At 45.6% G+C, this 25,009-nt stretch overlaps 1 protein-coding gene, 1 long non-coding RNA gene and 1 other non-coding gene across 3 annotated transcripts; 2 read left to right on the forward strand and 1 right to left on the reverse strand.

The window, feature by feature from the left end:
• The first annotated feature begins 560 nt into the window (after positions 1-560).
• F11R (F11 receptor) lies at positions 561-23,343 on the forward strand. The gene is made up of 10 exons (NM_001128444.1): positions 561-649; positions 20,834-20,902; positions 21,075-21,182; positions 21,398-21,544; positions 21,840-22,042; positions 22,219-22,321; positions 22,458-22,565; positions 22,783-22,795; positions 23,094-23,142; positions 23,282-23,343. The coding sequence occupies exons 1-10, from the start codon at positions 589-591 to the stop codon at positions 23,315-23,317; spliced, it is 897 nt and encodes a 298-aa protein (NP_001121916.1). The 5' UTR covers positions 561-588; the 3' UTR covers positions 23,318-23,343.
• On the forward strand, positions 7,039-15,090 carry LOC146404027 (uncharacterized). Its single transcript, XR_014843996.1, has 3 exons — positions 7,039-7,768; positions 8,214-9,554; positions 14,251-15,090. It is a non-coding gene; the product is annotated as an uncharacterized LOC146404027 (long non-coding RNA).
• Positions 9,917-10,045, reverse strand: LOC146404028 (small nucleolar RNA SNORA19). The gene has a single exon (XR_014845022.1). It is a non-coding gene; the product is annotated as a small nucleolar RNA SNORA19 (small nucleolar RNA).
• Positions 23,344-25,009: the final 1,666 nt, after the last annotated feature.

Here is a 25,009-nt window from a genome sequence, read left to right on the forward strand (position 1 = left end):
CCGGGTCCTCTCCCCCGACCCTAGCATATTAATATATGTGGTTTTCACTTGCTAAAGGATGGAACCAAGGTTTCTGCAGCACTCAGCATTTTACATTTGAACAAACAAAACCAGACCTGTCTCCCCCTCGAGTCCCCAGAACTAATACCTTCCCTACCACCTTCTTTAAGGTATTCCTTTAATCTTCCAGCTCCAACTCAGAACCCAGCCAGTCAGAAAGTCCCTACTTCAGGAACCTTGCCCAATCAGAGTGTCTTCACCTGCGCGGAAGGTGAGGCTTGTGTCTCCTTACGTGACCGTCTCCGGGGCCAACCAGCGGCGGCTCGGGCTTGGAAAGGCGCCAATCCGCCCCAGTGGGGAGTAGTGGGAGGAGTTGCACCTGGCTGACGGTGAATCACTCAATGGAGCGGCGGTTCTCTCCACCAATTGGAATGTGCAGAGGCGGGGCGCCAACCAATCGGGCGTGAAGGGACGGGCAGGGCGGGGCTCGACCTAGCTACTGGAGTTCAGTCCCGGTGCTGCTGTGGGCGAAGCTGTGTCTGTTCCGTGGGCTCCGGCCGTCGCTGTCGTATCGGGATCTTGACCGTGATGGGGACAAAGGCGAAAGTCGGGAGGAAACAATTACTTCTCTTCACATCAGTGATCTTGTGTAAGTTCCTGTTGTTTTTGGAGGAACCCATGGATCTAGTCGAAGCTTGGAGGGCGTCGCTCCCCACACCTCCGGCCCGCGAGAGGGGAAGGGTTCGGAAACCAGCTCGCCTCACCCTCCTAATTCCCCCAGCTCGTTCCTCTTCTTTCTCCTTCTTCCGCTGATGAGTGGCTGGCTCCCCTCCCCCCACGGGTGAAGCGTGACTCCTTCTTTGTCACTCACTGGGAGGGAGCTGCCTGTTTCGCACATTAACCAAAAATAACGGAGAGAGGCTAGTTCGCCCTTCTCCAATCCTTGCTTACTGGTGAGGGCTGGTGGGCGCGAAGGCCCTGCCCACATATATCTACCTAGCCGGGATCACGCACCTGGGAATGGCTATCCCTCACACCATCACGCATCCAACGTCTGCGAACAACCGAGAGAAATAGGGAGACTTTCATTCGCTGAATCCCTTAAGGAAGTTCTGCTCCTTAAGGATTCTCAGAGAAGATCTAATAGACGTGGGGTGGAAGTTTCTTTCCCAGCTCTTGCTGAAGGGCCTCTTTAGCTTTCCCCTCTATCTTTGGGTTGTTGTGGTTGCTCTGGTAAAAGTGCTTGGCTCAAAAATCTGGAAAAAAAGGAAATACAAGTGAAATCTGAAGTTTCGCAGAGCACAGCACTCAAAGTTCCTTGCTCGAATAACTACTTCAAAAGTCCTTAATAAATGTTGTTGACTGATTGACTATTCCCTGGGGGAGGTCCTGTCTTTTGGTTGGTTGGAGCCTTTTCAGAGCCTGAACTCTGCCCTCCCTCTGGCCATGTTTGAGAGTTTTTGTTTCCTTTGTAAACTCCCTTTCCTGTGGAACAATGAAGCTCACTTGCTGGGGCATGCCTCTATCTATAGATATGTTTGTCCCCAGCTGAGTGTATGGTTTGTGCCTTGGTCTACCTGTGTCAGCACCTGTACATTTAACCGTGTGATTCTTGCGTGCCTATATGTGTGCTTCTGTGGATAGTTGTGTCAGTAGGGGACCTGTAAGAGTCTCCATTTTCCCCTCAACATCCGAGTTTTAGGACATGTAAAAGAAATGAACAATTACAATCAATATTGTGGTTATAAGGTAATTACTTTGCTTAATTTGAAAGGTGCCCTTAGAACAGATGGATTGACTACCCCTTTGTCCCTTATCACAGAAATTTAACCCTTGGGGTGGACTGGACTAGTGAAAAGTCAATTCCTCTCCCTATTGTAGAGATGAGGAAACAGGTACAAAGAGGGGAAATGACTTTTCCAGACTGACAAAAGGAACTGGGAATACCAAAGTCTCCTGACTCACTTCTCCTTTTTCCACTCCTGGGTCCAGCATCTCAGGTACTCTGTGGTACAGGAACCAGGATATCAAACATCCAGTGCCCCAATTTTTCTTTTTTTTCAATTCTTCTTTTCTGCTAAATTCTTTCTTTTTTCATTCTACTCCTATATTTCTCTTTCATTCTCTCCTGTATTTCCTTTTTTTTCCCCTTCAAGTTCCATTCTTTTTCTCCCCGTTTACTTCTGTCTGTATCTTAGAACTGCTAATGACACCCATATTCTTTTTTTTTTTTTTGGTTCTGCATGGTACTTGGTACTAAAGATTTTGCCAACCCTTGTTGCTGTACAATACCCACCCACCCCCTGCCCCAAACCTAGAAGTTTCTGAGTCAGTAACTATTTGTGACAGTATTCATCAGGCTTATAAGCTTCCTAGAGCTGCATCCTTCTCCCTTTCTCTTTTTTCTTTCTTTTTCTTTCTTTCTTGCTTTCTTGCTTGCTTGCTTGCTTGCTTTCTCGCTTGCTTTCTTGCTTTCCTTCCTTCTTGCTTTCTTGCTTTTTCTTTCTTTCTTGCCAAAGATGTGGCATATGGAAGTTCCCAGGTTAGGGGTCAAATCTGAGCCACAGCCACAGCAATGCCAGGTCCGAGTCTCTCGTCTGCAACCTATACCACAGCTTCCAGCAATGCGGGATCCTTAACCCACTCAGCCACAATGGGAACTCCTCTCTTCTTTCTTTTCTCTCCCTTTCTTTTCTGTAATAATCACATCCTGACACTGAACCCTTCTGAGCTTGGGAATGTCCTCTACTCTGTTCAGGGAATTGAGAAACAGTGGTCTAGGAGTTCCCACTGTGGCACAACAGGTTAAGGATCCAGTGTTGTCTCTGTGGCAGCATGGGTTGGATCCCCAGCCCCACAAAGTGGGTTAAGGATCCCTCACTGTCGCATCTGCGACTCAGATTTGACCCCTGGCCTGGGAACTTCCTGTATGCCATTGTACAACCAAAAAAGGGGGGGAGGGAGAAATAGTGGTTTAGAGGGAGCTTGGGATGGTTGCATTAGCTTGACAGCAGATCCAATCCGTGTCTGAGACCTGCACCATAGCTCATGGCAACACCAGATCCTTAACCCACTGAGTGAGGCCAGGGATCAAACCTACGTCCTCATGGATGCTAGTCAGATTCGTTTCCCCTGAGCCACGATGTGAACTCCTGACCTTGTCACATTTAAATAGGGCTAGACCCTGTGTGTGTTGGTGTGTGTGTGATTTGATTAGCACAGTGAAGATGGAAATAGCACCCAGGCTACCTTACCTTTCCACCTTATATATGATCTTAGGCTACTAACTCAGTCTTTAAATCTGTAAAACAGAAGTAATAATACTTGTCCTAACCTTGTCCTAGGATCAACTAGGATAATAGCTACATTACATATACATGAAGGGATTATTACTTGGTAGCTATTATCCCCCTTGGATTTTTTGAGGATGAAACAATGCTGCCCATAGCAGAGCAGGTCAAAGAAGCAGGGAGAGGCCTGGCTAGATTCCAGAAGGCAAGAGTGAAAAAGTAGGGGTTCTTTCTTGGGCATCTAGTCTGTCTTCTCCCTCTGGGATATTGGAAGCATGTATAGGATGCACGCTTCAAGTGGGCTCTGCCACTGGGGAGGAAGAAGAAAGGATCCAGCAAAGGCCCAACCCCCGCTGGGGGAAGCTAGCGGAGAGGAAGGGACAGGGTTGGAGAAGAAACACTGGGAGAACCCTGCTTGGGAAAAGCAAAGCTGGTGGCTCAGAGTACTAGCCTCCCTTTGCCTAGAACACCTGTGCTTAGGAACATTTCCAGCTGTCTCCCAGGAAGGAAGAGGCATTTCTGTTTAGCAGGGTGGTACGTGCATAGGATGACTTTTGGTGTAACCACAGGGGAGAAAGAGGAAATCTGCTTTTGCATACCCTCGATTACCTGAGTGTAGTGTCCCCACAGAGGCATTCCAGAAGGGAGGACTGCTGCCCGGTTCTGGGTCAGTCCATGAGTCCTGGTGTTTTCTACTGATGTTCCAGACTCCAGCCTTTCTAGTTTTGCTGTTCACGGTTAGACTTACCTCACACTGTGGCTTGGTGAGTCACTCCTCTTTCCCCCTCCCTCTGCTGGGGGTTCAGTTTTACTCCCAGGAAATTGTTCCCTTGAAACCAGAACCTAGAAACTAGTGAAGCAATAATTTGGAACTAGGAAGTGAATGGTAGTGGAATTCCAGTGACTTAATCTCATCCCCCCTGGCTCCAGAACTCTTTCACTTTATGACGTTTCTCTTCAGTTTCTTTGTGATCTGGGCTTGCCTGGGGTCTCCAGCCCAGTTTTGTTTTGGGATGGATCTGCTGTAATTTATTATTTATTTGTAAGGTTTTTCTATTTTTTTCTAGGGCCACATCCGTGGCATGTGGAATTTCCCACTCTAGGGAGTGAATTGGAGCTGCACCTGCCAGCCTATGCCACAGCCACAGCAACACCAGACCTGAGCCACGTCTGTGACCTACACCACAGCTCATGGCAACACTGGATCCTTAACCCACTGAGCGAGGCCAGGGATCAAACCCTCATCCTCATGAATACTAGTTGGATTCATTTCTGCTGAGCCAAGATGGGAACTCCTATTTTTTCTATTATAGTTGATTTACAATGTTCTGTTAAAATTTCTGCTATGCAGAAAAGTGACCCAGTCATATACCCACACACACGTTCTTTTTCTCACATTATCCTCCATTACAGGATGATCTGCTGTAATTTAAAACAACAATAATGTTTATTTATTTAGAATAGGTTAATACATTAACATGGTTTGAGAAAATGATATTAAAGGAGTTGGGGGTACTCCATACCTCCCCTAGTTTCCTATGTATCTTTCCAGTGTTTTTTTCTGCAGTCGTCAGTATATATTACTATACATTTCTTTCTTTTTCCTTTTTTTTTCTTTTTTTAAATTTTTATTTATTTATTTATTTCTATTTTCCCACTGTACAGCAAGGGGGTCAGGTTATCCTTACATGTATACATTACAATTACATTTTTTCCCCTTTTTCTTTTTTTTAATTTATTATTATTTTTTTTTATCTTTTCTCTTTTCTTACATAAAAACACAGTATATACTACTGCTTCCTACATATTGTTTATTTCACTTAACATACTTTTTTCATGTTGGTGTTGTGACCTCGTCCGAAATATTCCACCCCCCCCTGCCCTCCTCCCCAAGTCCTCTGGGTCAAGGGGGCATCTGTGGATTCAGAAATGGCCGACCTTCCTGTTCAAAGATTTAGAAGTTACGCACATTTTATGTGTTAGCTTAGGAAATAACGGGGCTTGTTTTTCACATCTGTTATTATTGAGTAGAGACCTTGGGGATCTCTAAACTCAGACCTGCTTCCTTTTTAGAGGTTCAGGAAAGACCTGGATGGCCGTTTGACAAAATGCAATTGAGGACTGAGGTTTCGGTGTTGTCAGGGGTTGTAAGAAGCAATGGGAATGGATACATACTGGGGTTTTCCAGGCATTGAAAATTCAGAGTTCATTTGCCTGGGACTCCCTGATAAGCAGGGTTTCTGTCTAAAGTCCGCCTGGTGTCATTTGTTTTACAATGTGGGGTAGGACAGGAGGAAGCAGCTGGTTGGCAGGAATTTTGATGCCAGGCCCCTGGAGTGAGCCCTGGGCAGGCGCAACCTCCCCTTGTAATGGGGAGATGGGTGGGGAGGAGAGTAAGCAGGTAGAACTGGAAATTCTGCTGAGAGAGGGCCTGAGGGAGCAATGGAGTGAAAGCTCTCCTGGCCCGCACTGCCACCACCACTTTCTGCCATCCTCAGAGGGCCGTGCCAGCTGACCAACGTCACTGAAAGTACAGCCAAGCCTGGCCCTTTAGATAGACTTAGCCCAGCCTGTCACTGGGCTCACAAAGCCTTCCTCTTGCCCACACATTCCTTATCTGTCCCACCCCAACCTCCAGGAGTGAGTTCAGTCTCTACAGGATGAGCTGTGGGAAGGAAAGGGCAAAGGGGAGGGGGTTGGTGTTGGTGGAAGCCCTGGGTCCGAGTTCTACTTGTATTGCCATGTCCAATTCATTGGTTAATCCAATAAACATTGGTGTCTACTCTGTTCTGAGTGTTGTGCAAGAGATTAGGGATAAGAAAATAAATAGCATCTGCTATCAAGAAGACCTGAGGCAGTGGGTGGGGACAAACTAAGGCGAGCCAGAGGTATTGTAACTATCAGCAAAAACAAGTTCGGTAAACTGGGTGGCAGCAGGCTCAAGCTGGGGGCTCTCCGAGGCTATGGCTTATCCTTCCTTATAGGTGGAAGGTCCTATGAGGCTCATCTGCCTAGAGGGGAAGTTTGGATAAATTCTCAGAGAAAACCAGTGAGACCGGCTAGCTGCCTTCCCTCTCCTTTTCCTTTGTTTTTTTTTTGTTTTGTTTTGTTTTTTTAATGAATTACAACAAATTCATTGCATGAAAGTAACTTAAGGAGAATTCTAATGATTAACAGGATGCATAGAGAAAACAATGGTTTCTTAATAAAGCAGCAGAAGGAAGTAACTTCTGCTGTGGGTTTGATCTGCATACACAAGGGAGGGTTGTTGGTGGGTTCTGTCAGGGGTCTGGGCACCTCCACCCTCTGTGACCACCTTCTTTTTTTAAATTTTTTTTTACTTTTTTTATATTTGTGTGACCACCTTCTTATCACAGCTTTGCTTCAAAGTGGCAAAGCACAGTGCTAGAAGCAGGGAGAGGATACAAACGTAGCTTGGTTTCTGTACCCCAGGAACTACAGACATATACTGACTAAATAGAATAGAGCACAGTACGTACGCCAAGGGCTCTCCGCAAAGTACACAATGTTTGGGGAGCATAGAAGGAAAGAGTTACTTTCTCAGATGATTTTTTTTTTTTTTTTTTTTTTGTCTTTTGAGGGCTGCACTCGCGGCATATGGAGTTTCCCAGGCTTGGGGTCCAATTGGAGCTGTTGCCGCCGGCCTACACCACAGCCACAGCAACACCAGATCCCAGCCACCTCTGTGACCTACACCACAGCTCAAGGGAATGCCAGATCCTTAAGTGAGACCAGGGGTTGAACCCGCAACCTCATAGTTCCTAGTCAGATTTGTTTCCGCTACGCCATGACGGGAACTCCTTAGACAGTAATTTTTAAAGAAATAGTATATGTTCAATGTGGAGAAGGGGGAAAACACAGAAGGATGTAGAGAAAATAGAATCATATTGTATTTAGAGTTAAATACTGATGGTTAGTCTTTCCTTTGTGAATAAATGTGTGGTATATATGACCAGTGCAAAATGTATCAGGAAAAATCAAGTGGCTGTTTGATGTCGTTGACTTTTCCTTAAGCCTTGACTTTGTGGGTAAACATTGATTAGGGTACAATGTCACACCAGCTCAACAGAAATTCATAGATATTGATGTTTAACCAAACCTATGTACTAAATACTGCTTTGAGCTGTGGCTAATTTGTCAGATTAGGTAGGAATCCCAGTGGGAAAAAAACAAAACTGTGTTTTAGTTACTTTCTCATTTAGATTATTAGTTAACGACCCAGTGCTGTTTTTTTTTTTTTTTCTTTTTGTCTTTTTGCCATTTCTTGGGCCGCTCCCGCGGCATATGGAGGTTCCCAGGCTAGGGGTCGAATCAGAGCTGTAGCCGCCGGCCTACGCCAGAGTCACAGCAGCGGGATCCGAGCCGAGTCTGCAACCTACACCACAGCTCACGGCAACGCTGGATCCTTAACCCACTGAGCAAGGGCAGGGATCGAACCCGCAACCTCATGGTTCCTAGTTGGATTCGTTAACCACTGCGCCATGATGGGAACTCCTGGTTTTTTTTCTTTTTTGCTTTTTAGGGCTCAACCTGAGGCCTATGGAGGTTCATTAACCACTGAGCCATGATGGGAACTCCACATTAAGTTGTCCTTGAACTTGTATCTCTAAGTTTACCTTTGACTGTTTTCTCAGGCTATATTCCTAGAAGTTAGGGAGAGATGAGGGTTTGTTTTTTTTTTTTTTTTTGTCTTTTTTTGTCATTTCTTGGGCCGCTCCTGCGGCATATGGAGGTTCCCAGGCTAGGGGTCCAATCGGAGCTGTAGCTGCCAGCCTACGCCAGAGCCACAGCAACATGCGATCCGAGCCGCGTCTGCGACCCACACCACAGCTCACGGCAACGCCAGATCGTTAACCCACTGAGCAAGGGCAGGGATTGAACCCACAACTTCATGGTTCCTAGTCGGATTCGTTAACCACTGCGTCACGATGGGAACTCCAGGGTTTGTTTTTTGTCTTTTGTCTTTTTAGTTTTGTACCCATGGCACATAGAGGTTCCCAGGCTAGGTGTCATATTGGAGCTGTAGCTGCTGGCCTATACCACAGCCACAGCCATGAGCGATCCCAGCCACGTCTGCCACCTACACCACAGCTCACAGCAATGCCAACTCCTTAATCCACTGAGCAAGGGCAGGGATCCAACCTCTGTCCTCATGGATGCTAGTCAGATTCGTTTCTGCTGAGCCCCGAAGGGAACTCTGAGATAATCAGTTTTGACTTGGGAAAGGTGTAATGGATCAGGGGACAAGATCTTGAAGGATGAGTGGGATTTCCTTGCTTGTCTGATGGAGATGCTGTATAGCCCAGTAGCTTTGGAGACTCCGAATTAGACTTGTATTAAGACTCCCATCTTGTTGTTTGTAGCTGTGTGATTTGGGGCAACTGTGCTAAGCCTCAACATCCTCGTCTATAAAATGGGATGATGATAACAACAGTATTTGTCTCTGGGGTTTTTGAGAGATTTAATGAGACAACTGATGTGCTCTCGTTTCTTCCCGCTCTTATCCTCTCTTTGAAATTTATCAGACTGACGTACACTCTCCAGGATCTGGATGAGGTAGTATTCTCCTATTTTTTACTCATCTGTTACTTCATTTCACCTTTAAAGTTTTATTTAATCATTCTGTGCTTCCTGGTGTGTCAGTATTTGGATATTTCCTGTGATTCTTTATCATTGTTTGTTTTGCCTCTCCTTTCTGGCTTTATTTTCTTTCCTTCTTGTTCTCTATATGATTTTTTTTCCGCTTTCTATTCCCCTTTCCCACTCTTTTTTTGTTAAATTAAAACGCTTTATATATACTTGGTGATTACACAAATGTAGAACATAGAAAAGAAAAGCTGCCTGTATTTCTCATCTCTCAGAAGAGTACCTGAACATGATATTTAAGAAATGTTAGCTGCTATTATTGTTTTATTCATTTGATCATGCTTAGTAATATGTGTCTAGAATTTGGATATAACTAATTAAAAGTATAGGACAAATCTTGCAAAGGTCTTCAAGAGTTCTGTTTTTTTGTTGTTGTTGTTTTAGGTTTGTTTTTTTTGGTATGTAGGATGGCATTTTACTTCGGCATACCCACAGGCAGAACACGGATACATAGATGAATTGAGCAAATCTGATCATTGGTTTCCGTCTGATTTTGTTGTATTTATTTAATTAACTTTCTAAGTTCACCAAAAACATTTCACACCTATCTTGTTTTTTGCTTTGCTTTTTTTTTTTTTTTTTGGTATTTTTAGGGCTGTACCTGTGACATATGGAAGTTCCCAGGCTAGGGGTTGAATTGGAGCTACAGCTGCCAGCCTACACCACAGCCATAGCAACACCATATCCCAGCTGTGTCTTCGACCTACACCACAGCTCACAGTGACACTGGATTCTTCACCCACTGAGTGAGGCCAGGGATTGGATCTGCATCCTCATGGATACTAGTTGGGTTTACAACCTGCTAGGCCACAAAGGAACTCCACCACTATTTCTCCCTTTTTTCCCAGTTTCTTCATTTAAGGGACTGGATATTTTTATTTTGTTAAAAATTATTATAAACCAATAATAGTGCTTGAATTTCACTTTTCCATGTAATTCTAATTCTGAAGTTTTAAAAAAATTATCTGAAGGAGACTGGCAGCATTACTATATAGTTGTACTGTTAATTAACATTCAATTATTTGTAGGCACATAAGAAAAAACCCTTCTCACATACATGAAAGAAAGCAGGTCAATGAAATGTGTACTCTGTTGACTTAAAAAAAACCCCCAAACTTTATTGAGGTATATTTTGCACACATTTTAGTTTCAGATATACCATATAATAGTTTGATATTTATGTTTATGAAAGAATGATTACCACAGTAAGTCTGCATTCACCACCATACATAATTACAGAATTTTTTTTCTAGTGAGTAGAACTTTTAAGATTTACTTTCTTAGCAACTTTTAAATATGCAGCACAGTATTATTTCACTATAGGCATCATGCTGTACATTACATCTCCATGATTTATTTATTTTATAACTGGAATTTGTTTGTTTTTGATCTCACATAGAAGTGAGATCAAATGGCTTTGACTTGCTCTGACTTAATTCACTTAGCGTAATGCCCTTAATGTCCATCCATCTTGGTACAAATGGCAAGGTTTCATTCTTTTTAATGGCTGAATAATATTCCATCGTATGTGCATGTATTTTATATATAAACATGGGGGTACCTGTATCATTTTGAGTTGGGGTTTTCATTTTCTTTGGATAAATACCCATAAATGGAATTGCTGGATCATATGATAGTTATATGTTTATTGATTGATTTTGGCCATGCCTGTGGCATGTGGAAGTTTCCAGGCCAGGGATCAAATCTGTGGCACAACAGTGACAACACTGGATCTTTAACCTGCTGTGCCACAAGGGAACTCCTACATTTAATTTTTTGAGGAACTTCCATACAGTTTTCCATAGTGGTTGTAACAATTTACATTCCTACCAGCAGGAGGTTTTCATGAGGGTTCCTTTTTCTCCACATCCTCACCAAAATTTGCTATTTCTTATCTTTTTGATAATAGCCATTCTAACAGGTATGAAATGATAGCTCACTGAGGTTTTGATTTGGATTCTCCTGATAATTAGTGATAATGAGCATCTTTTCATGTACCTGTTAGCCATCTGTATATCTTTTTTAAAAAAATGTCTATGCAGATACTCTGACAACTTTCTTTTTTTTTAATGGCCAAACCTGAGGCATATGGAAGTTCCCAGGCTAGGGGTTGAATCTGAGTTACAGCTGCTGGCCTACACCACAGCCAAAGCAACACAGGATCTAAGCTGAGTCTGTGACCTATGCCACAGCTCTCAGCAATGGCAGATCCTTAACCCACTGAGCGAGGCCAGGGATCTAACCTGCATCCTCATGGATACTGGTGGGGTTCTTATCCTGCTGAGCCACAATGGGAACTCCCTTTGACAGCTTTCAAAACAGATTGTTGAGGGTTTTTTTGCTATTGAGTTCTTTATATACTCTATCAGATAAATGACTTGCAAATATTTTCTCCCATTCTGTACATTGCCTTTTCATTTTGATAGTGGTTTCCTTTGCTGTGCAGAAATGTCATCATGTGTAAACTTGAGTCAAGGCAGTAGTGACTAGGGATTCAACCAGCCCTGCTGATGCCGTTTAAACCTTTGTGTTGGTCTGCTTGGGCTTTTATTGGATGGGCTTAAACAACAGTAATTTATATTCTCACAATTCTGGAGCCCAGAGGTCCAAGATCATGCTGCTGGTAGGGAAGGTTTGCTCTGAAGCCTCTCCTTGGCTTACAATGGCTGCCCTCTTGCTACCTCTTCACATGGTCATTTGTCCCTTGGTGTCTCTTTGAGAAGGACATCAGTCAGATTGGATTAGGGCATATCCCAAGGGCCTCTTTTTAGCTTAATTACATTGTTAAGGACCCTATCTCCAAATACAGTCACATTCTTTTTTTTTTTTTTTGTCTTTTCTGGGGCCTGCTCCCAAGGCATATGGAGATTACCAGTCTAGGGGTCTAATCGGAGCTGTAGCCACCGGCCTATGCCAGAGCCACAGCAATGCCGGATCAAGCTGCATCTGTGAACTACACCACAGCTCACGGCAACGCCAGATCCTTAACCCACTGAGGGAGGCCGGGGATTGAACCTGCAACCTCATGGTTCCTAGTCGGATTCATTAACCACTGAGCCATGATGGGAACCCCTACAGTCACATTCTACAGTATTGGGAGTTAGGGCTCTCACATGAATTTTGAGGGAATATAATTCAATCCATAAAAGCCATAACTATTCTGAAGCTTACCTCTGCAGAAAGGCTATGATCTAGCCAGGAGTCTCCTCAGATGACTTGAGCCTACTAGGAGTCCTAGGTTACTCATGTGATGATGAAAGTAAATTTTTTTTTTTTTTTTTTTTAATGGCTTCCCCCATGGCATATGGAAGTTCCTGGGCCAAGAATTGAATCCAAGTCACAGCTGCAACCTACACCACAGCTGCAGTAATGCTAGATTCTTAACCCACTGTGCCAGGCCAGGGGTTGAACCCACAGCAAACTGAGCCATTCCAGTCAGAGTCTTAACCCACTGCACCACTGTAGGGACTCTGGACTATTTTAAATGGATTCACATGTTTCCCTATTTTCTGCTGCTATTTTAGACTTGCTTTAGGAAACTTCCTGGTGCTTCTTCCACTTTTGGCTCTGCACAATTCCGCTGGATGTGGGAACCAGCCTCCACCATTGTGCATGCAGACACCTTCAGACACGGCAGCCCAGGAGCAGGAATCAGTCCCTTTTGCAAAATGGCAGGTGGAAATCACTCATGTGCAAAAGTACTTTATTTATTTATTATTAATTATAGTTGATTTACAATGTTCTGTCAATTTCTGCTGTACAGCAAAGTGATCCGGTCATCATGTATGTGTGTGTATATATTTATATATATATACACACATATTCTTTTTGTCAAAATACTTTAATTCTTAGCAAAATACTTTAATTCTTTCAGAACTATGAAGTAATTAAAAAACCAGTTTTTAATTTTGTAAAGCTAAATTGAATAAAGATTAATAGAATACACCTTTTTTTCTGAGAACTAAACAGTTAAAACAAAACCCCTTTGCTAGTATTAAAATTTTTTAGGAATTCTCATTGTGGTGCATCAGAAATAATCCGACTAGGAACCATGAGGTTGTGGGTTCGATCCCTGGCCTTGATCAGTGGGTTAAGGATCTGGCATTGCCATGAGATGTGGTGTAGGTTGCAGACTGGGCTTGGATCCTGCCTTGCTGTGGCTGTGGTTTAGGCTGGCAGCTGTAGTTCCTATTTGACCCCTAGCCTGGGGACCTCCATGTATGTGCCTTGGGTGTGGCCATAAACAAACCAAAAAAAAAAAAAAAAATGGTTTTGAATCAAGTTTGTTTTTTCTTCATTTGGGTGTATCCCATGTTCTTATTTGAAAAATGGACTTATCTTTGTAGATAAACCTTAACAAGTAGATGTTACCGTGAATGATCTGCTTATGACCTGATTTGTTAAGGCTCTATGTTGTTCGATTTCAGCTTGTACCAGGCATTATGCTAAGTGCTGAGAACTCGGAATGGTAGCTTAAACTCCCAGGGAGCAGGGGGACCGAGTATTAATCTATCATTCTGAGTTTACCATTTGATGGGTGCATCAATAATGTCATTTTAACATGGGAAGTGCTTTGACAGTGTTTTGCTTGGGCTGGTGGAAACCTAAGAAAGAGACCCTACCTTGGCTCTGCTGAGTATTGGGGGTAAGGCAAGTCAATTCCCCAGAAAATAATGTGGATGAATAGCTGCTGGCCAGGTGGAGAAAGAGGAGAAAGGGTGCCCCACATAACAGGAAGAGCATGAGCAAAGGCAGAGGTATGAAACAGTACATCTTTGCTGGGAATTCTAAGTAGTTTTGTATAACTGGAGGGTAAATTGCAAGAGTAGAGAGAGTGATGAAGATGATAACCTCACCACCCGGTCAGGTGGCGCTAGAACTCTTGCCTTGCTAAAGAATTTGGATTTTATCTTAGAGGCAGTACGGAATCTTTGGAAGCTTGAAGCAAGTGCTAAATTTGTACTTTTTAGAAGGCTGGAATTAGACTGCCTTGATATGTTCTTTCTTTCTCCAGCAGTGCGGTGGAGGATGGATGTGATGATGTCAAGGATAGACAAGGCAGAGAGGCATTCCCTGGTGGCTCGCTGGTTAAGGATCCAGCGTTGTTAATGTTGTGTTGAGGGGTTCCCGTCGTGGCGCAGTGGAAACAAATCTGACTAGGAATCATGAGGATGCAGGTTTGACCCCTGCCCTTGCTCAGTGGGTTAAGGATCTGGTGTTGCTCTGAGCTGTGGTGTAGGTCACAGACGTGGCTCAGATCTGACGTTGCTATGGCTGTGGTGTAGGCTGGCAGCTGTAGCTCCGATTGGACCCCTAGGCTCCCTATGCCACAGGTGCAGCCCTAAAAAGGAAAAAAAAAAAAAAAAGCCGTGTCTCTGGTTTGATCCCTAGCCCAAATGCAAGTGTTTAGGTGATGTTGGTACTAAGAAACGGCAGTGGGTTTGGAGAGGGCAGCTGAATTTGAGACAGGTTTGGGAGATGACATTTTAATGCTTGGTGTTTGATTGACCAGAGCAAAGGAAAGATGGTGGCGATGCCTTGAAAGCTTCTGGAGTGAGTGACAAAATAATGGTGACACCACCAACCTGGAGGGAGGAGCAGGAAGAGAGAGGCAGTGGGAGATGATGAGCAGTGGGAGATGATGAGCGGTGTGAGATTGCAGGAGATGGTGTATGAAGTCCCAGCTAGAGATGTTGGGAGGCATAGCATTAGGATCCTGCAGCTCAGGTGAGAGTAGCTGGAGCTGGCCATACCTGGGTGTAGATGAACTGTATGTGAAATTGAAATTTCCTAGAGAGAATATAGAGAGGAGACAAGGCACAGGGTGGAATGCTGGGGATTACTATTATTAAGGGACGGACAGAGGAGGTAAAGTTCAAGGAGGAGAATAAGGCAAAACTGAGGTAGGACTTCCTACTATGGTGCGGCGGGTTAAGAATCTGACCTCAGCAGCTTCGATCGCTGCAAAGGTGCAGGTTCAATCCCCTGCCCAGTTCAGTAGGTTAAAGGATCCGGCGTTGCTGCAGCTGTGGTGTAGGTTGCAGCTATGACTTGGATTCAATCCCTGGCCCAAGAAGTTTCATATTCAGTGTTTGCAGCTATAAAGGAAAAAAAAAGAAAAAAAAAAAAAAAGACAAAATTGAGGTTGGAGGAGGGCCAGAAAGGCTGTACACAGTAATCAAGGGGGTAGGGAGTTCCCGTTGTGGCGCAGTGGAAACAAATCCGACCAGGAACCATGAGGTTACGGTGAGCTGTGGCATAGGTCGAAGGCATGGCTCAGATCTGATTTGGTTGTGGCTGTGGCTGTGGCCTAGGCCGGTGGCTACAGCTTCGATTAGACCCCCTAGCCTGGTAACCTCCATATGCCGTGGTGCAGTGCTAAAAAGACCAGAAAAAGAAAAAAGAAATCAGTGGGGTGGAGTGGCTTCTGAGGAGGGGCGTGATCAGCAGGGTTACACCTCTTACAAAGGCTACAGAAGGTAATTGAAAAAGCAAATACTGAATATCTTCAATGTCTTGGAAATTGGAATAAGATTTATAGCCTGTATATATATTTAATATAATTTTCCCCCAAGAAGCTACTATTAAATCAATGTTATATCTTATAATCAGGGTATCTTAGAATTGAGGAATACAATGATTGATGACCTAGGTAAAAGCAATTCATTTCAAGGTGAGGGCCAAAGGGGTACTGCAGTGAGATGATCAGTGGATGCATATGTTGGGCTCAAAACAGTGTATGGACTACTTCTTTAAGAAGTTTGGAGAGTTCCCCTCATGGCTCAGGGAAAACAAATCCGATTATTAGGAACCATGAGAATGCAGCTTTGATCCCTGGTCTCACTAAGTTGGTTAAGGATCCGGCGTTGCCGTGCGCTGTGGTGTAGGTCGCAGACACGGCTCAGATCTGGCTTTGCTGTGGCTGTGGCAGCAACAGCTCCGATTAGACCCCTAGCTTGGGAAACATATGCCATGGGTGTGGCCCTAAAAGGACAAAAGACAAAAAAAAAAAAAAAAGAAGTTTGGAGAAGAAGGAAGGAAAAGATTTTAACTTGAGAAGGGTGCAAGATTAAGTAAAGGTTTTCTGTATGTGAAAGGGCCAAAAATCTATCTATGTCTTTGATTTTGTGGCTTTTCTTTTTTCTCTTTTTTTGGCTTTTTAGCACTGCACCCTCAGCATATGGAAGTTCCCAGGCGGGGGGGTCGAATCAGAGCTGTAGCCGACGGCCTATGCCACAGCCACAGTAATGTGAGACCTGAGCCGTGTCTGCGACCTACACCACAGCACACGGCAACGCCAGATCCTTAACCCACTGAGCGAGGCCGGGGATCAAAACTGCATTCTCATGGATCCTAGTCAGATTCGATTCCTCTGAGCCACGACGGGAACTCTGATTGTGTGGCTTCTCTTGCTGTAAACTTGAGTAAATTAAATATCACAATGGAAAGGATGAAATTTCCTTCTATTTCAGTTTATTGTGTTAATTAGTAGGACAGTTATATGCATGCACAGTATGCCAAGTTTAGGTCAAAGGTTAAGTGCAAAAGCGGGGGCCATGATGAAACAGGAGAAAATATAAAACATGAGGAGAATGGGTAGGGAAATTGGGTGTTGTGATGTAGATGGAATACGGTGAGGGAAAGCTCTCAGCTCTGCTGGTTTATATATGTGGATTCTAGAAAATAGGTAGCCTTTTCTAGAGGAGAGGTGGTTTGGTGAGCTGAAATGTAAGCATTTTCCAGGGAGTATTGATATTTATCTGTCTTACTGAAGAAAACTTTGAAGTCAGAAAAAGAAGTATGTGCAGAAGGACCTATGGGCAGACGATTGTAATAACAGGGCATGATACTTATTTGATGCTTCCTGTTGGTCAGACACCATTGTAAGTATTTTATTTGTATTATTTGTATTACCTTGTTTAACTCTCAACAACAGCCCTTTGATGTAGAAACTGTTATTATCCCCATTTTACAAATGGACAAACTGAGGCTCAAAGTGACTAAGTGGCTAACCTGGGTCACAGAAATTATAAATAACTGAGCTGGGATTTGAATGCCGAGTTCCAGAGGTTTGTTCAGGAATGAGAAGGGACCGTGGATCAGGGTGGTTAAGGTGCTCTGTGATGACTAGGAAGGAAGGACAGGGTGTCAAGGCTGGACTTGACTCATGATATGATCCGCAGTCACAGTAGCATTGTGACTGGTGGAGTGCAGCCACCACGAGCAGACATCAGCACTCCTGCATCAGAGGGAGGGGGAGAAGGCGTTGAGGGGAAGGGCCCTATATTTTAAACAAGAGAAGAGAAACCTCGATGAGGTAATAGCAGTCAGAATTAATGAGAAGGGGAAGGTGTTGCCTCACATGTTTGCGTCTATATGTGGTGGTGTCATTCCTGAACTTGTTTCAGATCTGATGACCTGAGAGGACTCAAAAGAGAACTTCAGCTAAAGTTAGACGTGATGCAGAAATAGTCACCCAATTCATAGGCTGTGGTTGATTGATTTATTTTCTTTTCAGTGGCCCTTTATTTCAAAGGCTAGTTTTTAGCTTAATTAGAAGCTGTTCTTTATTTGGGTGGTGTCATAGGTTGGGTTCTTGGGAAGCTGACTCTAAGATGTTAGTGACTGTACCAAGACATTAATTAGGAAGTGCTCTTGGGAGCCACACCTATGGAAAGGAAGCAGAGGGAGAAGCCGAGTTGCATTGTAGTCCTAACGAGGCCTCAGCCTGCTCCACAAGGAGCTTTGAAGCAGGAATAGCCCTTCAGTGTTATCCCAGGCTGGGGAGTTAGGGCGATAGAGCTGGGGCTTTATATGTCTCCGCTTCTCTCACTGATCAGGCATTAGAGGCTGGTGCCCTGCCCCTGCCCCTTCTTGGTAGGAGGGGTGCCCCTGGGCAAGGCTGTGTTCTGGGTATCCTCAAAGACTGCTGATAGCTGAGGGCTTTCTTCTGGAAGCAGTCCTAGCACCTGGGACATGGCTTTCATTCCTGAAGAGACATCTGGTTTGAGGGTCTTGGTTCACATCATAGGTGGCAAATTGTAAAATTCAAGAATCTTTAAAAATTTTTTTTATTTATTAAAGTATAATTGATTTACAATGTTGAATCAATTTCTGCTGTATAGCAAAGTGACCCAGTCATATATATACATACACACACACACACATTCTTTTTCTCATATTATCTTCCTTTATGTTCTATCCCAAGATAGACTGGATATATAGATCCCTGTGTTATACAGCAGGACCTCATTGCTTATCTATTCTAAATGTAATAATTTGCATCTAGTAATCCCAGACTCCCTGTCCAACCTGCTCCCTCCCCAAGAATCTTATTTGGTAGCCTTCCAGTCTATTTTGTTGATGGTTGTTCAGCACTTCGCTGTAATTTTGGTGGTTTTCATAAGAGGAGGTTAGCTTGAGTCCTTCTACTCTGCCATCTTGCCTCTTGCTCTAAAGTTCCATCATCAAAGCAAAGAAAGCTGACTTGGGCAAAAAAAAATCAAAGCATTTCATTACCAGTAATTTTTTTTTTTTTTGGTTGAACCCACAACACATGGAAGTTCCCGAGCCAGGGATTGAATCCGAGCCACAGCTGCAGCCTTTAACTCACTGTGCCAGGCTGGGGATTGGATCCACTGAGGTTGGATTCTTAACCCACGGCCCCCTGATGGGAACTCCAGGGCCTGACTTTTATTTATTTATTTTTTATTTTTTTAATTTTTTGTCTTTTTAGGCCGTACCTGCGGCATATGGAGGTTTGGAGCAGTAGCCAGTGGCCTACTCCACAGCCACAGGAACTTGGGATCCGAGCCACTTCTGTGACCTACACCACAGCTCATGGCAATGCTGGATCCTTAACCCACTGAGTGAGGCCAGGGGTTGAACCTGTGTCCTCATAGATACAAACCAGATTTGTTTTACACTGAGCTAAGACAGGAACTCCTAGGACCTGATTTCTTAAAAGAATGACATTTAGTTACACGGTTTGCTAAACTAGTGGCTTTTCTAAGAAGTAGCATGGTGTATACAAATATAAGGAAAAAGGGGAGTAGCCTGTATGCTAATCTCAGCTCTGCCATTTGCCAGCTGTGAAAACTTGGATCAGCCATTTAAATTTATTTATTTATTTATTTATTTATTTATTTTGTCTTTTTGACATTTCTTGGGCTGCTCCTTCGGCATATGGAGGTTCCCAGGCTAGGGGTCAAATCGGAGCTGTAGTCACTGGCCTACGCCAGAGCCACAGCAACTCGGGATCCGAGCCACGTCTGCAACCTACACCACAGCTCATGGCAACGCTGGATCGTTAACCCACTGAGCAAGGGCAGGGATCGCACCCGCAACCTCATGGTTCCTAATTGGATTCGTTAACCACTGAGCCACGATGGGAACTCCCATTTAACTTTTTAGACACTCAATTTTCTCATCTGTAAAACATACCCTGACAAATTCAGTGCTGTCGTATGAAATTGAAATAAATGTATGTAAAAGCACTCTCTAAATATTTAGGCCAAAAGAGGAAAACAAACCAACCAGAAAGGATCACAGAGAACATCTAGTTCAAACCTTTTATGTTTCAGATGAGAAAACAGTCTCAGGGGTCAAGAGACCTATTCAGTTATGTGAGTAATTTAATAAAGGAAAAATGTACTTGCGTTGAACAGATGTGCTTGCACTTATCTAAGGAAGGCAGGACTTTGACGTAAAGCTGTAAATAAAGCATCTTTCGTGAGTGTGAGCTTTGAAAACATGAATGAGAGTAATTGTGTCAGTGCGGGTTGGTGATTATCTCACCATCCCAGAATCCTCACGGCTGCTTATTTTGGAGTGTGTGGGGCCTCCTGTGGACCCTGCTGCCTTCTTCCTATTGTGTTATTTAATTAGCCTGGCCTCTTCTCACCTCCTCTCTCCACCCCCACTACCCACTGCCTTCTCCTTCCCTTCTCCATTGGGCAGGAGGAGATTCTAATGAGCGGATCTGAGCCCACTTCTGGACCAGAACCAGCTGTGTGATCTTAGATACGTTTCTGTGCTTCGGTTCCTCATGTAAAATTGGGGTGGTAATACTTGTCCTGCTGATCTGTCCTGCTTCCTTCAAGGATCAAATGATACGGTGTATATGAAAACACAAAGCACAAAATGCCCCACAAATGTCGAGTGTTATTATTATCCTATTGTCGCTCCGCCCTTTCCTTCCCTCCCTTGCCTCCAGCTCTGCTGGCCTCCTGCCAGGATTGTCTGACAAGTGACTGCAATTATTTGTTGAGAAGCTTTCTCTGAACCATGAAATGTCATTTGGGAAGCTGCCTTTGGACTTGTAGGACTCTAATTAGGTTATTGGGGGTTCAGAGGGAAAAATGTTAAAGAATGAAAGAAATCACATTTGAAAGAAATAGGTTATTTCCATTGATAAAGGAAGTATTGGCAATTAGAGCAAAAAGCATTTAAAGAGAATATGCAGGAATCTCCTGTTGTGGCTCAGCGAGTATCCATGAGGATGTGGGTTTAATCCCTGGCCTCGCTCAGTGGGTTAAGGAGGCCAAGGATCCAGTGTTGCTGTGAGCTGTGGTGTAGCTCGCAGATTCAGCTAGGATCCCACATTGCTGTGGCTGTGGTGTAGGTTGGCAGCTGCAGCTCCAATTCAATCCCTAGCCTGTGAACCTTCCATATGCCACAGGTATGACCATAACAAGCAGAAAAGAGAGAGAGAGAGAGAGAGAATATTTAGAATATTGATGAGAAGTATTATAGAGAGAGAGGAGCTTGAATCTCTTGAATCCCTTGATCTTGGGGTCTCAGCCCTAGATGCCCCATCAGCTGGGACTGCTCTTCCCTCTGTCAACTCCTAATGGGCCCACTCGTCTTCTTCTCAGGCTCCCTGACGTTGGGCAGGGGTGCAGTGTACACTTCTGAACCAGAAGTCAGAGTTGCTGAGAACAAACGTGAGTTGGGAGAGGGTCTGTGGAGGGTGGTGGGGGGTTGGGGGAAGGGAGGTGAGCACCTGCAGAGAGACCCCTGGGGAACATCCAGCCCAGGCTGTGGACTGGGGCCATTTCCCCATCTTCTCCATTTCTGGCTGTTCCTTCTTCGCCTTCACCTTGGTCCTGTCTGCAGCTGCCAAGCTGTCCTGCTCCTACTCCGGGTTCTCCTCTCCCCGTGTGGAGTGGAAATTTACCCATGGCGACATCACCAGCCTCGTCTGCTATAACAACAAGATCACAGGTGAGTTGCTCACCTCTTTGCTGCCTGCCTGGGCAGTAGAGGGATTGATTGATTGTGCCTGGATTCCAGGGGAAGGTTATGCTCAAGTCCCATGGCCTCCCGATCGCCCTTCCTGGGGGAAGGAGAGGGCCCCTTGTGCCTTGGGGGCCGCCGGCACCTGTGTCTCTTAGCTCTTCAGCTCACTGCCCCCGGCCCTGCTTCCTCTCTCCTGGTAGCTTCCTATGAGAACCGAGTTACCTTCTCGGCTAGTGGCATCACCTTCCATTCTGTGACCAGGAAAGACACAGGGACGTATACTTGTATGGTCTCTGACGAAGGCGGCAACACCTACGGGGAAGTCACTGTTAACCTCATTGTGCTTGGTACGTGCCATAGGTCTTCTATGTGGGCTTGCAGTCTGTCCCTTCCCTAAACTCTTAGCAAGCTCTGCTAAGCTTTGGAGCTCACTGATGGTGAGAATGCTCATGGGTGGGAGGATTCAGGGTCCAGGGCTGTCGGAGAAGGGGGATAAGCCCCTGGTTGGGACGGGGGGGAACAAAGGGCATAGTAAGGGAGGGAGGCTAGAGCTGGTGGATGGGGGTGTCATGCTAGTCAATGACTTCACCTTCGGGCAGCCCTCCTGCCCTTGTTGTGATCAGTACCTTGTCTCCCTCCCAGTGCCTCCATCGAAGCCTACAATCAGTGTTCCCTCCTCTGCTACCATCGGGAACCGGGCTGTGCTGACCTGCTCAGAGAAAGATGGTTCCCCACCCTCTGAATACTTCTGGTTCAAGGATGGGGTATTGATGCCTACAGAGCCCAAGAGCAACCGTGCCTTCATCAACTCTTCCTATAGCCTGAATCCGAAGACAGGGGAGCTGGTATGGATGGGAATGGGGTAAAAGGTGTGTGGTCTGGGAGGCAGAGGGTTATAGAACCCCTGATGGTGGGAAAGAAGAGCAGGCAACAAGGTGAGCTTGGCATTAGGGTCAGGAGGTGTGAAAGACAGGTACTTGGCTTCTTTAAGCAGAAAGCTGATTCCCCTTCTGCATTCCAGATCTTTGATCCTGTGTCGGCCTCTGATGCTGGAGATTACACTTGTGAGGCACAGAATGGGTATGGGTCACCCATGAGATCAGATACTGTGCACATGGAAGCTGGTGAGTGAGGGCATGGCCAGGGCTTGTGCTCAGACCCGGGATGGGGACTGGGGTCTCCTTTCCATCCTGGCTTTAACAGTGTTGTTGGGACCATGGGTGAGCATTCAGGGCCTGACGTCTCATTTGTGTCTCATAGCGGAACTGAATGTGGGCGGCATCGTGGCAGCTGTCCTTGTCACACTCATTCTCCTCGGAGTGTTGATTTTTGGCATCTGGTTCGCCTACAGCCGCGGCTACTTTGACAGTAAGTATTTGCCCTCAAAGGCTCTCCCTCCCAGGGCCTGGCTCTTGGTGCCACCTGAGTACTGACTTGATGCTGAACCCGTGTGTGGTGGGGTTACCTCCCAGGGATCACCAGTCACCCATATCTCAGGGCCGCAACACTAGGTCCCCCTTCTTCCTGTGTGCCATGCTGTCTTCTACCCTGCAGACACTCATGGTCCCATTTCCTCTCTTTTCAGGAGCAAAGAAAGGGTGAGTGAGCTGCTGTCCTGGGGCTCTCTGAGGTTGAGAACATGGATGTGTACGGTTTGGAGCTCAGATGGCCAGGGAAAGGGGTTGGAGGTGAAGGCAACCAGCCTGGTAGGAAAGACACTGGTGTTCCCTGACCACTGTGCCCTGTGTCTGTCCCCTCTCCCTCCACCCAACCCCCCCCCTACTGAGAACTCAGTGCTTCTGTGAAGTTCTCAGTCCTGGCCTTGAACGTTAGCAAGCAGAGATTGAGGACAGAGACAAGGGGACTGAGTGTCTCCATCTTCTGGCTTGTCTATAGGACTTCCAGTAAGAAGGTGATTTACAGCCAACCCACTGCTCGAAGTGAAGTGAGTATGCCCCCCCTGGGGCAGGGGTTGGGGGGCCTCCCAGCCAAAGTGAGGGGTTTCTAACCTGTGTTTATACATATCCGGGGGCTCATCAGCTCAAGAAGAATGTAGAGTTGATTTGGATGTTTTCTTTCTTCAGGGGGAATTCAGACAGACCTCATCATTCTTGGTGTGACCCTGGTCCATGCATCGCCTGTCTCCTCTGTGCTTGCCTTACTCAGGTGCTACCAGACTCTGGCCCCTGATGTCTGTAGTTTCACAGGATGCCTTATTTGTGTTCTAGCCCCCACAAGGCCCCCCACTTTTATCTTAGAATGTTGTTTTTAATAATGTCAGCCCTGTGCCCCTTCCTCCTTCCCTTCCCTGCCCACCACTGCTGAGTGGCCTAGGACTTTTTAAAGCTTTCTTTTCCCATCCCTGTGAGGGATCACACAGATGTCCTGAGTGATGCCTGAAGACTTCCCTTCCAACTAGACCGCAAGAGTGGCGGGGCTCCCTCCCCCTGCATGTAGCAGTCCTCAGACAGAGCTCTGGATCCTGGTTCCTTGACTTTTTCTTCTTGTTGAGACGAAAGGTACCAGTACCTTTGAGGACTGGTACTGGCTGTTCTGGAGTGGAGACTGGAGACCGGAGCAGCTGCAGTGGTTGTTGGGTGATGACATCAAGTCTCTTCCACCTCTGCAGCCCACTCTCTTCTGTCTTCCCAAGGAAGTGCCACTGGGATCCTCCTGCTCCGTCCTCTTCCTAAACACATGCTGACTGACAGCAACCACACATCTGTAGGGAAAACAAGAGCCTTTGTTGTGGAGAACATAGTAAGCTTTCAGGGGACCGGGAGCAGAAGAATTACAGAAGAGAAAGCTGGAACTGGTAGCTCAAGCCATCACCCTTCCGCTGGCTGGAACAACTGGACTGACCCTTTTAAGATGTGTTTGCAGGGTGGTGGGAACATGGATAGTTGTCAGCTTTGCAGAGCGCACGTGTGTGCGTGCATGTGTGTGTGTGCGCGCGCTTGCGCGAGAGTGTGTGGTCTCTATGCTGAAGTCAAGTGTGTGTTGGAGGACTACTTATCTCTTTGGTGAGACTAGTTTTGTTGTGGGGACGGGAGAAATGAGGTTCCTGTGCTCCTTCTTAGTACAAACAGGAAAATCCCCAAAGCCCTGCTCTCCAGCAACCTGGGCTGGTCCCTGGCTCCCTGTGCCACTTCTGGTTCCTGCCTTACACTGGAGCTTCTGGACATTGGACCCTCATTCCAGAGTCCTCTTGTCACAGGAGGAGGGCACCCTGGGTAAAGCTGGTGCTGTGCTCCCAGTTATACTGGGTCTGATCCTCTCGGGGAGAGGAAGAGCACCCACCCTCCCACCTCGGCCAGCCCTCCCACCTGGGCCAACCAGATGCACAAGGAGGCTTCCCCCAGGCTGCAGGGAAAGCTGCTCCAGAGCCTGCGACAGGATGTCTCCCATCACTTGGAGAATCACTTCTTTAGTAGTAAAGTAGTGCTCCTGCTTTATTTGGTGGTGTAGGTGTGCGTGAGAGCAGCAATGAGCAAGGACGACCTGCCTGTCACTACGTCCCTCTCCCTACACAGACCCCTCTTTGCCCTCACATCTGTTTCTCCCTCTCCCCAGCACCCCTAGCCTATTTATTAACTGGCAAGAGGGCAAATAAGGGGTCTTCTAGGGTTGACTTTGCTTATGTCGGTGGAGGATACCAAGCGCCACTTTGCCATCATCTGCTCCCTTATCTGGAAATTCCTCGCAGAACTGAGCTTTCTTTGCATCAAGGATCCAGAAAGAAAAACAAAAACCAAATCAAACCGTCACACACCAATAAAAAGTAAACTTTCCAGATGGAGGTAATATCTAAT

This window comes from Sus scrofa, chromosome 4 (assembly GCF_054392235.1).
Source record: "Sus scrofa isolate SSC_HxYL_T2T_F1_AM1 chromosome 4, Sscrofa_HxYL_maternal_Yorkshire_Landrace_v2.0, whole genome shotgun sequence".
Lineage (NCBI taxonomy): Eukaryota > Metazoa > Chordata > Mammalia > Artiodactyla > Suidae > Sus > Sus scrofa.

Bases quoted from the DNA above. Each gene is read 5' to 3' on its own strand.
- F11R (NM_001128444.1), top strand. From the start codon at position 589: ATGGGGACAAAGGCGAAAGTCGGGAGGAAACAATTACTTCTCTTCACA. The intron at 21,183-21,397 runs GTGAGTTGCTCA...CTCTCCTGGTAG, and splicing joins CTATAACAACAAGATCACAG to CTTCCTATGAGAACCGAGTT. The intron at 22,322-22,457 runs GTGAGTGAGGGC...TGTGTCTCATAG, and splicing joins TACTGTGCACATGGAAGCTG to CGGAACTGAATGTGGGCGGC.